Source organism: Porites lutea, chromosome 1, assembly GCF_958299795.1.
Source record: "Porites lutea chromosome 1, jaPorLute2.1, whole genome shotgun sequence".
NCBI classification, from domain to species: Eukaryota; Metazoa; Cnidaria; class Anthozoa; order Scleractinia; family Poritidae; genus Porites; species Porites lutea.
The window spans coordinates 17,898,199-17,913,797 of NC_133201.1; the positions used below are offsets into that span (position 1 = coordinate 17,898,199).

The 15,599-nt window shown below is 38.8% G+C and overlaps 1 protein-coding gene across 3 annotated transcripts in view; it reads left to right on the plus strand.

Annotated features, from left to right (window-relative positions):
* The window catches only part of LOC140946075 (uncharacterized), a 189,225-nt gene that overhangs the window by 11,005 nt on the left and 162,621 nt on the right, over positions 1-15,599 (plus strand). The window contains exons 1-3 of one of the 3 annotated variants that reach the window (XR_012166805.1): positions 3-395; positions 561-707; positions 1,103-2,264. Coding sequence is in view for 1 of the 3 variants with exons in the window: in XM_073395150.1 (XP_073251251.1) it covers positions 561-707 (147 nt within the window). In the remaining 2 variants the exon portion in view is untranslated. Of the gene's footprint in view, positions 1-2; positions 396-560; positions 708-1,102; positions 2,265-15,599 lie in introns of those variants that run through there. The other 2 variants (XR_012166804.1, XM_073395150.1) reach the window with 2 other exon arrangements.

The following is a 15,599-nucleotide window of genomic DNA, read 5'->3' on the forward strand; positions in this document are numbered from 1 at the left end:
CATGTTAACATTAATTTTGTTATACATTTCTCCCTCTTAATACAATTGCTTTTTTATCATCAAATGTAGACAATATGGGCAAAGGGGTAAAGTTTTAAAAGACAAAGGTCTTTTTCTTGTGGTCCAGTCGGATTATCACCTCCAAGTTGGGTTGACTGAATCAATTTCTTGGTTTTGCTGAATGATGACTCTTTATAGTTTCTTTAAATAGAATGGCAAGTCTCCATCTTCTCCTGTGATGGGATTTTTTTTTGTGCTGATGACAAGGCAGATTTTGTATTTTACTCAAACTCTTACTGGAATTTTTTTATGCTTTTGAACCCAGCATTACAAGTTATAATGCCAAACAGCTGGAAAAAGTTGTCTTTTTACCTGCATATTTATATAAGGAAAGGGTAAGCAAGGCATTAAGTTTTGTTATTGGTTAGTTGTACACATTTTATGCACACTTTCTATCCAACAAGGCCTTTTAGACATGTGGTGCAAGTGACAGTACTCAGAGTGGAAACCCTACACAGAATGAGCTGTCAAAGTGAAATATCTTTGTTTTCTGTTTACAGCCACGTAAATACGGATTTCAAGATTACAGTGCCATTGAAGAGAAATATCACACAAATTACAAGCACATACAGTTAAGAACAAGTTATTTATGCACAACTGAAACCACTGACCCAGTGCAATGGATTGAACAGCTCTACAATGAAGATGTAAGTTAATCATTAAAAATTAAACTAATACATTGCCAGTGTGGCTTTTACGGACTGTATGTACATGTACACACTCAGTATTTACTACATAGATTTTGAAAAAATCTGATATTTCTGGTTGCTGCCACTTTGAAATGGAGGAGTACCTCTGAATAGTATACATGTACGTGTAATTATTGAATATGTTTACAGCAACACACACTTCTAGACTGCATCACTGTACAGCTGCAAGAGACCACTCACCATTAACCCACAAGGTTGTGCTGGTAGCAAGTGGTGGCCGATGGGATTGTATTTGTATGCAGACAATAATTATTTTTTGGACCGGACGTGTTTTAGGCTGGAAGGAGTGCCTACCTTATTTTCATAGATGATTTTTTTTTTGTCTTTTCTAGGGAATCATTAAAAGCAACAGACGCCATCTAAAGCGGTTACTGATGCCCTGGTTTTTCCAGTAAAGGAGGGAATAAGAAAAAAGGTGACAACTTGATGGAATGGTGTTGTACATAACAAAATTAATAGACTTCGAGGAATGTTTACAAACCAAATGAAGTAGCACAATTATACACTTAATTTAAATAACAATATTGCATTTGCAAATGTACATTGCTTATTTATTAGCAATAAATTTTCTACAACTTTTGACAGTACATGTAGTTTAATGTTGTACATTTCTAGAGTTAATGAAGCCGCATGACAAAATATTATTGAAAAACCACAAGGAGATCATAGTCCCCGTCTCTGCTTCGCTTTTTGATCTCTTACTTTTCATCTTTAATTTACTGGCTAACCTTCTGGCCTGTTCTGTCCAGATATTCATGGACAGCGGGAAACAGGGGTACCCAACGAGGATGTAGTTCAAAACCACTTAACATAGCATTGTTGAACGTATTTTAGTATTTAAACGGTAGATATAGGCATATTTTTATCTCCTAAAAACTTTTCATCTGTTCGGATTTCCTAGCTGAAAGTCTAGTGATCCGAAAATTATAGGGATCAAAACTTACCTTTTCGAAAAATTTCAGCCAGGAAAAGGCTCCCGAAAATTCTAGGTGGCCTTTTTTAGGGTAAATATCCGTTAAAAATGGGTAATTATACCATTTTGTAGATGTTCGAAAATCCTAGGAGAGGCAGGCAAGCAAGAAATTTTACAAAAACTGTTCCGAAAATTCTAGTTCTCAAATCGTCTTCCGAACAGATATTTTCCCGAAAATTGCCGTTGGGTGCCCCTGGGGAAAGTGTTGCATTTCAGATTCAGTATTTTGAGACTCTTCCTTCCCATACTGGTTAATCACTACTTGGAGTTGTACTTTAAAACAGGTTCTGGTTATAGCTTGTGGCTCATCAGACATCTGGTATGGCAGATTTAAGCAATAGAAAAAGTTTTCCGCGGTGATACGCAGGTCTTGCACAACGAATTAAAAGGGTAATTCTGTATTTTTTGCACATGGTTTTTTCAACATATTACTAGTATGAGGCTTACCACAATATTATGTTCTCATGTTATTCATAATTAGTAAAAAAGGGCTCTTGAAATTAAATATCTGTCTTAACTGACATCTGTTCCTTGTTTGCAGCCGGGCAGGTTACCGTAAGGACTCCGTTTTATACGTGGTTGCTTGCGCGTAGTGTTAGTCTTGATCATAACCATAACCAACAAACAAGTAAACAAGTCAAACTTACAGCCCAAATAGCTCAGATAAATCCGCGAATATCCCGCGCCATTTTCGAACACAGCTTCTTCCAGAAGTTTTCAAAATGAAAGGGATAGTGGTTCTACTCAACCGATTTTCAAAATTAAAACGGACTCTGTTCGAGAAAAGGTCCATCTTTCATTTGCCGCGCGTAGGCATTTTAAAAGCGGTGTAAATTTTCAGAAAATCTCTTTCGAAAATAGACTGCATACTAACAAAGGCCGTTTTTGCTGTATTTTCAAGTTCAAAGGGATAATATTTACGGCTGTTTTAGTCTCAAATTGCAGGTACGCCATTCTTCAAAAAGCGGCGCGTAGGTTTTTAGAATTTGGCTTTTGGAAAGCAGGAAAGAAAGTTTTATCAGCGCCACCGAGCTTATTTTGAAATTTTCTTAGCCAACTGGCATTCAGATTCGGCGCTTCGCTGAATATGAATAAGTAATGGCGTCCCTACATTCTGCGCGATGGTTTGGAAGAGGTGTAAATAGGTCATTTCCGAGCTCCCTCGGGCTTCTGTATCAAAACGAGGGTAAGCGCTCAGCTGTAAGTAAGAAAATGATTTTTCATTCTCATGCAAATAAAACTCATTTTCACAAGAAAGGCTGTACACTTGGCCTCATTTTGAAAGTGAGGATTTTTGTAACTCGGCCTATTACAAGTCACACTTTTGTGTTAAAGTGCTTCTCACAAAAAGCTTTGACTTAGCGTCAACGTTGTGCGATAACACACGTAAAACTGCATATGACGATCTAGCTAAATACAGTTTCAAAATGAACGTTATGAACGGCATGTAAAATATGCCTTGAGTTTGATAATTGGGCGACTTTCATAATCTCAAGAACACAAAGATTGTTGGCTACTAAAACGAATTAATATTGGAAAGTTTTCCTTGCCATAATGTCTGACTGTGTATGTCAAACTCAGTGGCAAAAAGCATCCATTAACAATTAAAAATAACACGTTCTGAGGTTAAAACTGTTACATTCATTGGCTTCTCGACCATGCATACGTATTAGTCTGCAATTCTGCACCTAGGTACCCTAGTAAGAAAAGACTCGCCAAAGTGCAAATTAACACTCCTTAAACCTGTAAGAGACAAGCTTGTTTTCCCGAAGATTTTACGACCACTCACCTAAGGGTCGGCTGGGTCTGGGCAGGCGTCACCCGAACAAAAGGTTTATTCTTTTTAAAACCTTGGCGCGTAGAAATCTTTCAAGATTTGACAAAATTTATTTTCGGGAAACTAAAGAAATCCCAGGGTTTTCTAAAATAGTTTCGCTCGGGAACGAGCCAGGGCAAGAGAAAACAAGACAAAATCGAAGCAAACAACAGCGCTAAAGAGAATAGCCAGTGTGGCAGGTGCAAAAAGGGGAGGCGGAGGGGAGAAAAGCGTGAAAAAGAAAAGGGAAGGGAGAGCCTGCTTTTTGTATTCCGCCCACCAATTTTCATACTAATCCGATGACGACAACTGTAAATACATGACCAATCACAAGCAAGGGGGCGCTTCCCAGCATCGGTCCAAACTGAATATTACTTTGTTTACCGGAACGAAGAAAATACGACATTTTTACTGTTCTGGCTCCCGCAGTAAACATGACAAACAGTAACCAGTTTCGTGTGAATACACAAAACTTTTGGTCTTGCCTCATCAAACACAATTTTTTGTTTGGGGAAGGGGAAACTGCGATGAATCTCATCGTGCTATGTTTTAAGAAATTCGTTAATTTTCTAATACACAAATTTCCTCTTAGCCTTGGCAGTAGTGGATCATGTTAAACTTTTCTATCCCAGTTTGCTGTTTATTGTCACTTCTTTTGTGTTACAGGTTTCTGATTTAGCAAATCATATAATTAATTTCTCTTTCATTTCAAGCTTGATATTATCTCAAATTCAAAATAACGACTCAAAGTCTTGCAAGAGAACTCGTTTTTATTCACTATCCCTACGGCAAAAATACAACCTGTACTCGCAAGGTAGGTAAAGGCGCACCAAGGCTATGCATATGTACCTAGGCTTAAACGGGTTGAGCTAAATGCGGTTTCTGTAGCATGCAGTACCTCCCCCCCCCCCCCCCCCAAATCCCCATGGAGAGAATGCTAGTCCATGGTAGGTTTACGCATGTCGCTGGTGCCAATTTATAAACCAGATTGACCAAGCCTCTAACATGAGCGGTAAGCATACTCCAAAATGAGCAAAGAGGTCCCAAGACGACGCCTACTGTTCAGAATAACTTAAGGACGTTTATTAATTATCCTTTGCTATAACGGGTCTTGAACATATTCTCCTTAGCCTGACTCATGCACCCTCTAGAATGCCTTTCCCTTAATACTAATAATGACTATAATTTCTTTAGCGGTATCAATACTTTACAACAACATCGAGGGTGTCTTTTATGACCCGAAAAAAGAGACGCTTGGCATCTCTTACGACCCCTCTTCTTTCTTTAGAGGAAGCCCATATTGTGTCTTCTTTTAACATCCCCCCTTCCACCACCACCATCACAAACACGCACCCTCGACTTCGAAATGCTATATGGCGTAAAATCTAGCGTCTCTTTTTCACACGTGCATTGGGACCACGGACACGCTTATCTTACGTGTACAATTTGATCTGGCAAAGAGACTACCCCGTGGACTACGACAACCGCTTTTCCACTGCACTTGACTTTTTTTTAATAATTTTGCCTCTTTTTGTATTCTTTATTCGCTATTGTTGTTCTTGCTATGAACTAAGGTGCTTTTTAAAAAAAATAGATCAGATGTGAAGTGACTACCTTTTTTCAATATTCTCGAGAATTTTAGGGCAAATGAACGCGAACAAATTTTACGAGAATTCCTGAGAAACCCTGGGATTTTCTGGCCAGGTCAAGAGAATACAGGCAATTTTGAAACCAAACACAACGTCAAAGGGAAAGGCAACGACAGCAGATCGAGAAAGGCGACGAAACCGCATGAATACGTTAGGAGATGACAAAACGAGAAGCAGAAGCACGTTCCGCTTTTTCAAAAAAATAGCGCCGACCGAATTTAAGGAATTTAAGGTGTAAGGAAAAGGTACCATTTTTGGTACGAGGAACGGGGAGTGGGGCTTTAGAAGGGGGGGGGGGGGGGGGCGTCGGGGGAGAGTCAAACCTAATTTGTTTATCGCCTGGGGAGAGTTAGCTTTTCTTTTTAGACAAACTGACTACCTCGCTCCCTTTTTCATCCAATCTATATCACCATTTAGTGACACACCCAGTTCCACTTTGTTTTGGCTAAGTTTTTTGTTTACGTCACCTCTGGCTAAAAATTTGATCGAAAGGATCAAACAGCATTGTCTTTGAAAATAGCATCTGGTGGATCAAACAGCATTGTGCTTCAAAATAGTAGGAGAATTTTCATTGATATGCTGCACCTCTATGGCACACGCGGGGAATACTAAGATATGGGCGAAAATAATTTCCGCGTATGCGAAGAAGTGCATAACCGGGTTTTTGTCGCTGAGGGGAGGAGGGGGGCGGGGCAAAAAACGCAAGTATATATGCCCCCTCGGGGCATGAACGCATAGAAAAGCGATCTGATCAGTGATCCTGATGTTGGCAAAGCATTTAAATACCACACTCAATACCCAGGGGTAATGCAAGGGTCCCAGGAGGGAAAACGTGCGAAATTATGGGGCCCGCGTGCCCATTTCGGAGCAAACATATCAATGAAAATAGCATCTGATATATAAATCACAGCTTCTCAATCCCTCTACAGAGGCCAAACTACTTTATCAAGTTGATAAAACTAATTTTTTGCATTTCACTCCCCACCACTGCAACACCACAGTTTCTGTATTTGGAAGCTAAACCCTTCATTCAAAATCAGTGTTCACTTGGTACTACACTACGTACCTCTCAGAATCAAAACATTCAATGCGTAATAAGTTCCAATCTAAATGTTCTAATTTAAAGCCGCCCCTGTCCTTTCTTTGCGTTTTGCTTTTTTGACTTGCAAGGCGCTAAAATGCTGTCAACTGTCTCTCAGCATTAATTAAATATGGTCGTTTCTTCGATAATTTTCTCTTAGCTAAAGCTGGCGATATGAGAGAAGCTCGGGCTTCCACCTCTGCCTGTCTTGCAAGATTTGAACTTCACGGGTCCGTTTTAAAGGGCTGGAGTTGAGTTCACTGAGTAGTGAAGAAGGATGCTAAATCTGAATTTACGGCATATCCATAAGATGGAAACCTTTCGTCCAGTGAGAATAAAAAACGCGTCACGTTAGATAGAAAACAATTACTGTATAGTTAAAAAACGTAAGACGATTCACTGAAAAACAAAAGGAGTTGCTCAGTTCCTCTCTTATTCTCGCTTTATGACCCTGGGTTAACTTAATTCACTTCCAGTGAGTAAAATATTGGATGGTATAAAGAGGCAATTCAAGAAAGGAGAACAAGTTATTAATTGGCCGTTTTTATGCTGGAGACGTTAAAGTCGTCTGGTGTAAGACCGGGACGCATAAAAGTAGAGGTACACATTTTGAACAAAACAGAGTTTTCTGAAAAGAACAAGACACTGAGTACACTCTTCCCAGACGTTTTCGGACTGTTTGGGCATATAAATTCGTCCCAGTTTACGCCGTCCAGTTTATAGGCTAGGCCCATTTAACGTCTGAGGCGTTAAAGTCGTTTGTTAATGAGTGCGTCTAAACAACGCACTTAACAGAAGACGTTGATGTCGTCAGACGTTAAATCCGTCTGTCTTATTTACCGTTGTAACAACAGTTGTTATAGTCGTCTTATGAAGGCTTTATCGTCTCTAGCATAAAAATGGCCACTCAGTTGAGCACAAAAGTAGGTCTGTTTACCCACTTCTCGGTGTTTGGATATTGAATGAAACAGTGTGTGTCTTGTCTGAAATATTACTCTACATTATCTTTACCCTTTGAGCAGAGGCTAGTCTTCTCGCTTACGTTGCGACGTGCAAAATGTAGTCTCGATCATTATCTCGATTTTTTCTCACATTTTTTTTTGGCAAATTGTCTTAAATGGGAGAGTCAAACCTAATTTGTTTATCGCCCAGGGAGAGTCACCCATTCAAACTAGACAAACTGACTTAACCTCTGACCGTTTTTCACCCAAGCTACATCACCATCTAGTGACACACCCAGTTCCACTTCGTTTTTTGCTAAGTTATTAGTTCACGTCACCTCTGGCTGAAAATTTCATCGAAATGATCAAAAAGCATTGTGTTTCATAAAAGCATCTGCTATATAAACCACAGCTTCTCAATCCCTCTACGGCGGCGAAATTATTTAATCAACTCAGCTGATTAAACCGATCGTGCAAATACCAGGCTTAGGTCGCCTGTAGTTCGACGGTTTATTCTAAATGAGTTCCCTTACCATACGCGACATGATACTTTGCACATTGCTGTCCAACCTTCCCTGAAAGCTATCAACTGTTTTTGACAGACGCATTGTGACGAAACACTTATCTCATGTATTGAGTTAGATCTAGACAAAAAGCTACACCAACTGCCTCTCCACTTGATTTTCCTTTATTTTTCTTTCTCCCTTGTATCTCTGTTGTACGTTGTTGTTACGAAAACACAAACTTTTCTCTGGCAATCACGAGCGAGTAGATCTAGTTCTAGTATTCGGGTACAACTTGGGATCAATACAAGGATGCTGTATTCTGATGCGAAAGTGTTTTTATACGTGTTCCTAATTTTTGAGTAAGATGTGTACCAGCCCCAGAACCATAGTGTGAAAATACTTTGCTGCTATTATTTATCTTTACCAAAATAATAATTACGGTTCAATCAATCCGTTCTTTAAGGAACATTTGTTAAAATGCTTTAAGAAAAATCAGCTTTATTAGCCCAACGACACCTTAAAGCAATGACTGAATTTTCAAATTCCCACACACACCAACATCAAAGCACGATTTTATAGGTAGTACTCAAAGTCTGGCAACTCGTTGTAGTTTGACCATGGAGACGGTGGAGTTTGCGTTAAATTTCGCTTCAAGGCAAGCAGATTTTGCTCTTCCATCGTGCTAAATAAACCTCCCAAAATTTTAACAAAAAACGCAGTATTTGTAGAAATTGAGTGTAGTCTACTTGGTTATTTTATTAAAGGCTATAGATGAGTACAAAAAAAAAAAAAAAAAAAAATGAGCGAGACGGGATATGGAAATTATACCGAGTGATATATTTCCGAAACCTGATCTTGATTCTGATTGATAACGGTATGACCAATAGTTATTACTCGAGCCAGTTACGAATTTAATTAGGGTTATGGACACAAGATTACAAAACCGTGGCTGAAGCCATTGCCACACGTGCGTTATTTGGTACCATGAGAATTTACAAAATAGAAAGATTATGAGACCTTTGCAGTCTAAACGACGCTCAGCGATTGCTCCACAATGAAGTTTTAGTCTAAAAAACTAGGCAGCCATAGGAACATTCAGTAACAAATCTAAACTCACTCGTTTTCCCATTGGTAGCGAGGGGGGCGTAATCCTCGGAATTCGTATAGGGGTGTGCTGCACGATTCTCCAATTCGCGAGCCTGTTTCATATGTCCTTTTTAACGCCCGTTTTCAGACCTATAGCTTCCTAAAATCTATACGCCTTATCACAAATAGCTTTTTGACGTTGTACTCGGTTTGCAAAACCATCAACTAATTGTAGACCTTGTCCTCTAGAAATCAGCATATATTTTAAAATATGTTTGATATTTAACAGTATTTAACACTGAACATTGTTTCGTGCACAAAATTCTAGACTAAATCAAACTGCATATCGTGCCGTAATGAATACAACATGCTTATGCACTAATCAATCCCTGCATGGCGGTTATATGAAGAATAATAGAACAAAACAATGATAACAAACTGAATAGAAATACATGGACTGAACCTATAGATGCTAGAAGACTAAACTATTGGTTCCTAAAAGAAGGTTATTTTTTAAAGTGCTGCGAGCAGATGCTGAGATGACAAGCGTTATACTTCTCCATCACCAAAAAAATGATGGAAAATTAGGTAATTTATCTGGAAACAGCGTTCATTTGGCATAATGTATTCATTATAAGTGTGAAAGCGTTTTTTTTTCTATATGGTCATTAGGTGACCTACAAAACACATAAATTATTGCCCATTTGCCACAAAGGCAAGCAATTAACATCAATATAAAAGGTAAAATACGGTATGCGAAAAAATAGCTCTGAACAGACGTGCAAACAATAAGAGCACCCTTCTATTAAATTTTTGATTTTGCATGCATCGAATCAAGAGAATAACTCTTTTAGCTAAATGGCTTTCTTAGCCATAAATGTACAGCTATTGTAGGTCTGCAACTCCTTGAGTGTCAGAGCAGTAAAATAAGTCCTGTAGCACAATACAGGGGATTGTGAATCCACTTGTAGCACAATTCATGGGATCGTGACTGTCTAGTGGACCATAAGTACTCCATTCGCGATCAAAGAAGGATTGCGAAGACTTATTGCGGCGTATTAAGTAGAGAGGTACGTTTCTGAGAACGAGAAATTCAAGGCCACTTTTTATTTCTAGGTGTCAGTGGAGGGAGAGATGGATGCGGCGAACGTAGGAAAGTTGAAACTTAAGCGATTTGACGGGCTGCATTTCATCCCCTCCATAAAGTTATATAAGTTTAATAAATGGCTTTGCCAGCTTGTCCAGTTTTGTTATAACACAAAAACTGCGAGAGCGTCCTTTTTCGGGCGTAGGCTATAACACCAGAAAAAACTTAAATTATTTCCTCATTTCGGAAAGATTTAACTTCAAATGTCAGCAAAAAAAGTAGCAGCTCAAAATCTTAATTGATAGTAATTGCTTATGGATCCATTATTGAAATCGCTCAAAGACTTGAAAATATTAAAGCAAGTAAGAACAAGACAAAGTTTTTTTAAAGTACGATTTAAATGTGCAATGTCAATTGCTAACGTGCCTTGCCTCGATCTATTTAAGGATCCAAGGCTCGTCACTCGTACAAGAAAGAAAGACGCCATCAGGGCAAAATAAGAGCACGATCTCTTATGTACGATAAACGCCTAATTAATTAATTAATTAATTAATTAAAGCACGATTTTCGGTGTTGCCTACATTAATGCATAGTGTGGCAATTCGTCATAGTTTGACAACGGAGACAACGGAGTTTGCGATAAATTCCGCTTCAGTGGAGGTGTATTTTGTTCTCCGATCGTCGTGCAAAATGAATCTCCTCGAATTTTAACGAAAGAACGCGGTATTTGGAGGAACTGAGTATAGCCTGGTTGGTTACCCATTAATAAGGGCTATCAGTGGGCACAAAATGAGCGCAATGGTTAATGTTAAAGTTTATACTTGACCGATATTTTCGAAAAGTCGCTCTTATTGTGATTGATAACGGTATGAGCAATAATAATAAAGCGAACACGTAAAGGCTCCTTAAGATTACAAAACACTGAAATAGTTACCATATAAGTTGTCGGTTACATTTGTTAACTTGGGCATATAATCATAGAAAGATTATAAGCTAACAAGGGCCATACAATGTAAACGACGTTCAGCGATTGCTCCACATGTGTTTGCTCAAGAGAGGTCGATGAAGTTTTAGTTTAAGAATTAAGCTAGGCAGATACAGGAACACACACTGTCTCGTAACACCCAACCTTAAAGAGTCATTATCGCCCACAGGCTCTTTTTAGCCTACTGCACCAATTTTGTAATATTTCAAACAGCAACTAAGAAGGGTATTTTTATATGCGGCCACATGCGCCTTGTACTAGAAACTAACAGTGAGTTTAATTCTGCAATGTATCAGCATATACTGGCACCAATATGTGTCTTAGCACAGTAATACTGTTACTCATGTTATTCAGAATAAGCAATAATGAAAGAAACTACTAATCGCCCCATGTAAGGGAATCAGGATTTCAGAATCCGAGAATTTTTGTCGGAGGAATCTGGAATCCTGGGCTTTGGAATCCGGAATACAGCTCAAGGAGTCCGGAATCCCACTAACGATTGGAATCCAGAATTCAAGTTCCACTGACAAAAACTGGAATCCAGTACCTGGAATCCAGAATCCACAGCGTGGAATCCAGAATTCAAGACTGTCGTGGATTTCCTTATATGGGGTGATACTAAACACTTTAAAATGTGTATTACCTACATCTTTTCGTGTTGCACTGGTGTGTAACTATCCGGCTTTATGTTCCTTGTATGCTAGCCGCGTAGGTTATGAAACCGTACGGATTCTTATAATTATCTGTTGTTGCTTTCGCATACTAGTGTTGTAGTTTTGTTAATAAGCAACAGACAATGCAAAAAAGATTCAAACTTACAACCACCATAGCCCAGATAGATTGGAAAATACCCCAGGCGGAAGCTGTTCGATTTTATTGTTCTGTAGGTACCTGCAAGAATAAGTTTAATTATATTAACTGCGTATTTCATGACAAGAATGTTCAGTGAAAAACAACCTTATCCTAGTCTATTTTACTACTATCGTAGTTGCTTGTTGCTGTGTGACTGACCTCTGCATGTACTGGTAACTTTACATACGTGCATGGAAAACTGGTCATTTTTTTAACAAAAAAATGGAACTATGCGTTACATGCTATTTGGAATGCACTTACACCCAATATTTCTAACCCTGAGGTAAGCTAGCTTTTAGTTTTAGATTAACGTAACGATAAACAAGCTACATTCAAGTAATTCACCTAAATCCGTGGTTTTAAAGAACTGTTTTTTTGAAACTAAGAAACGCAGTTAAAAGACAGCCAGTCAACAACAACCAAAAAATAAGGTTTGGTAGGCATGTTTTAGCGGGTTACATAAGCTGCATAAGTTACACATTTGCGGTTAGGTGTTCTTTACAGAAAAAAAAAACATTGATCTTAAACGTGGACGTTGCAAGAAACCAGATGTAAAACTGAAATAGGACGATCCAATTAAATCCAGTTGTAAAATGAATTTGTTTTGTGCAACCATCACTCAATCGTTTAATCCAGGCAGCAATTTGCAATTGTTTCTCCAGAATTTTCAAGTTTTAGCTGATAGCAATTATAATAACTAAATGTAATACCTAAGTTGAAAGAGTTTTAATTGCGTACAATAAAGAAGGGGGCAGGAGTCTTGGTGGTAGCTACAATCAGCGACAAAATTAGTTGAGACACTTAATTCGCCCTAAAGGGGATTTCTGACGTTTTACTGACTTCAAAAGGGGAAAATTAGGCTTTTCCTCCCACATCCCCTCCATGCAATGTTGTGCCACTGTTCGAGCTACCTTTGGAAAACAACAAACATCCCACCTTTGAATGGAGGGGAGGAGGGAGGGGTGTGGATTCTTTTGTTCTCTGAAGTTACCCTATTTGCGTACAATGCCTCAACAGTTTTGTCGCCGATTGCAGTCCAGTAATAGATCTATCCTTCCTTGATGACCATGACAAGGGAGAATTATAAGACCTCATCGTGAGAACTTAGAACTTGACAGAAATGTCCCGGAAATTCCCCGGAAATGGGCCATGGGTACGCTTAGAATTGACTAGGCCACGAGGTTGGAAGCGAACTCATATCGTCATAGGTTTATGCGGTGCCTCTTTCGTGTCTGGCTAATATCAAGGCACTGTTTCAGTACAGCGGAAACAATTCAAACGGTTGCACCTGCGCACGACCTGCCCTTCTCATACATTTTTGATTTACTCAGTATGTTGTTTTCAGGTCCGGAAGTAGCATGTAACTGGAAATGAAATTATTCCCTATTGACGAACTTTTCGTGATGACTTTTTCGTTTTTAATGCGATGGCTCCGAACTTTGCGGGGAACAACAGATATCATTCAGCAATAAACAAAATATTTTTTGCGAAATTAGCGCTTAAGTAGACCCTGCTGTTTAAGCAAAATCGGGTCTAGTAAAAAACATTGCGATATTTTTGACTGTAAATTCTAGTATCGGCTTTTATTGATATAATAAATATACCAGAGAAATTTCAGAGTAATTGTTGGAGCGCTACTCCGTAACTAAAATTCGTTCAAAATTCAGCTGTGACATTGTTTTGGAATTTCAAAAAATGTATTTCCCTGAGTTAAAACGAGCCACCACTTTGAATTTTCGGGACAAGTAATTCCAGTTAATTATTCTTAAACCAAATCCGATTGTCAATCGGGATATTCTTTAAAACGAACTCTTTAGTTTCAGAAGCACTATAAATTGCTCCAATTTTTGCTCTGAAGTCGAATCACTTGTTCCTCAACATTTTTGAAATAATTCGGCTTAGCAGTATTGTCTGAAACTCCTGTTACATACATTTTGATGTATTGCAATGCATCTTCAACGGCTTTTAATCCTGTACGTTGCCTCCAATTCAAAAAAGGTATTGGTTTTGTAAGCTACTCTGTATCAGATAGAACTGTCGAGCACCTTTGTTTATGATTACCCTCCCGAAAGCACAGACAGACACTTAACATGAACCTGGAGACAGAGATGTTGGACTAAACTTGAATGTGTTAACACAAGCTGTAACTAAATTACATGCAAACTGTAATCAAACTGAAATAATCAAACGAAAAAGTGCAAAGTGACCACAAGCATGTAACAATGTCAGCTTAGAATGATTCCCCTCTCAGTAAAAATCTCACCCTTTTAGTGCCACATCTCAATGGATTTACAGTGAAAATAATAATTAACTGCTGTTCTTATGACTGCAGTAAGTATGAGAAAAACCTTTTGAATTTTAAGCAAGAGAAAACCAGCAAAGAGAGTCAAACAACGATAAGGAGGGTGTGTGTGTGTTGGGGGGGGGGGGGGGGGGGTGGAAGGGGATTGTGTTCCAGAGATATCGAAGGGAAGCACATGATGAACCGCTGTTTTGTTGAGCTTAGCGCGAAATCATAGGCATCAAGTGTTCATGTCACAACTTGCATCCGATTGGCTGAGCAAATCATTCAGTGTGACAGGGGTCACATACAGGAAGTAACCCGTGAAAGGAAGTGAACTGGTTTATTCTCCCTAAAAGGATTACTGGTAAAAGCGGGTTGTCACATTAACTTTAACTTATCCTGTTGTATAAATTAGCTTCTTATATCTTAGTTTGTTTCTTCTTGTTTATGTTCGTTATTGTTGTTGTTCTTGCTAGAGTGCTTTGAAAAAAATAGATCGGATGTGAAGTTACATATTCCATATTTATTGGGCAGGATTAAACTAAAGGAAATATGCCCACAGGATAAAAAAAAAAAGTTTCAAAACAGAACGGATTTATGTCCAAAAGGGAAAGGCACGAACGGGACACTTGGATTCATGCGGGGAGCCCACCCAATAGGCTCGATTACCAGCCACTGTTCGGAAAATGAGCCCACACTCATCCCCCGAAAGAGCCTCTCTCTCTCTCTCTCTCTTCGGGGAGGATCACACACCGGACCCGGGAGACGGCGGAAATCGAGCCTACCCACCCAAGGGAAATAAAAAAATTTGAAATACATACATGACAAAAAAACAAATTGACATGAAAAATCTATTAGTTATAAAAGAAGAAATCAAATTGTAGCAAAAATTCTAATTGTAATAAGTTGCAGTCTAATTGTAGAGAAATCTAATTGCAGTAAAAGTCTAATGTATAAATTATAAAGCAATTTAATTTAGTGAGATGGACCATGAGCAGACCAGATCCACATCAAAAACACTCATTAAAAGAGACTCTTCAAAAGAGGTTCTTCAAAAATGATTAAAAACAGCTAAGGGACGTACGTAAAACTTCTAGGTAAAGGTACGTTGCATATGTTGTTCCACAGTTTTACAATACGAACAAAGTATAAAGCTTGAAAAGTGCAAGTCTTACAGGCCGGGACAGTAAGAGTAACAGCCAGTAGAGCTAGCTCAGTAGGCTGGCCGCAGCGCCTACGTGGATGATTGTTAAAGGTTACATAATATGTAATGTCTACATCAATATATAGTATCATAGTAGTACTGGCTGTACATGTGTAAAAGAAAATGAGATCATTGATTTCTCTATCGTAAGGCAAGGCAAGCAGTGTCTCCCCATATGACATTTGGCCAGTCATCAAACTTAAAATCCATCTGGTGGCACGCTTCTGAACTTGTTCAACCTCAAGTTTTAGTGACTTCTGAGCGGGAGACCCGGGATTTCTGTAGCGTAACAAAGGTGGGGTTTGATAATTGCTTGATACTTATAGAGACTTTCTTACTGCCGCTTTAGTTAACATGGGACATGA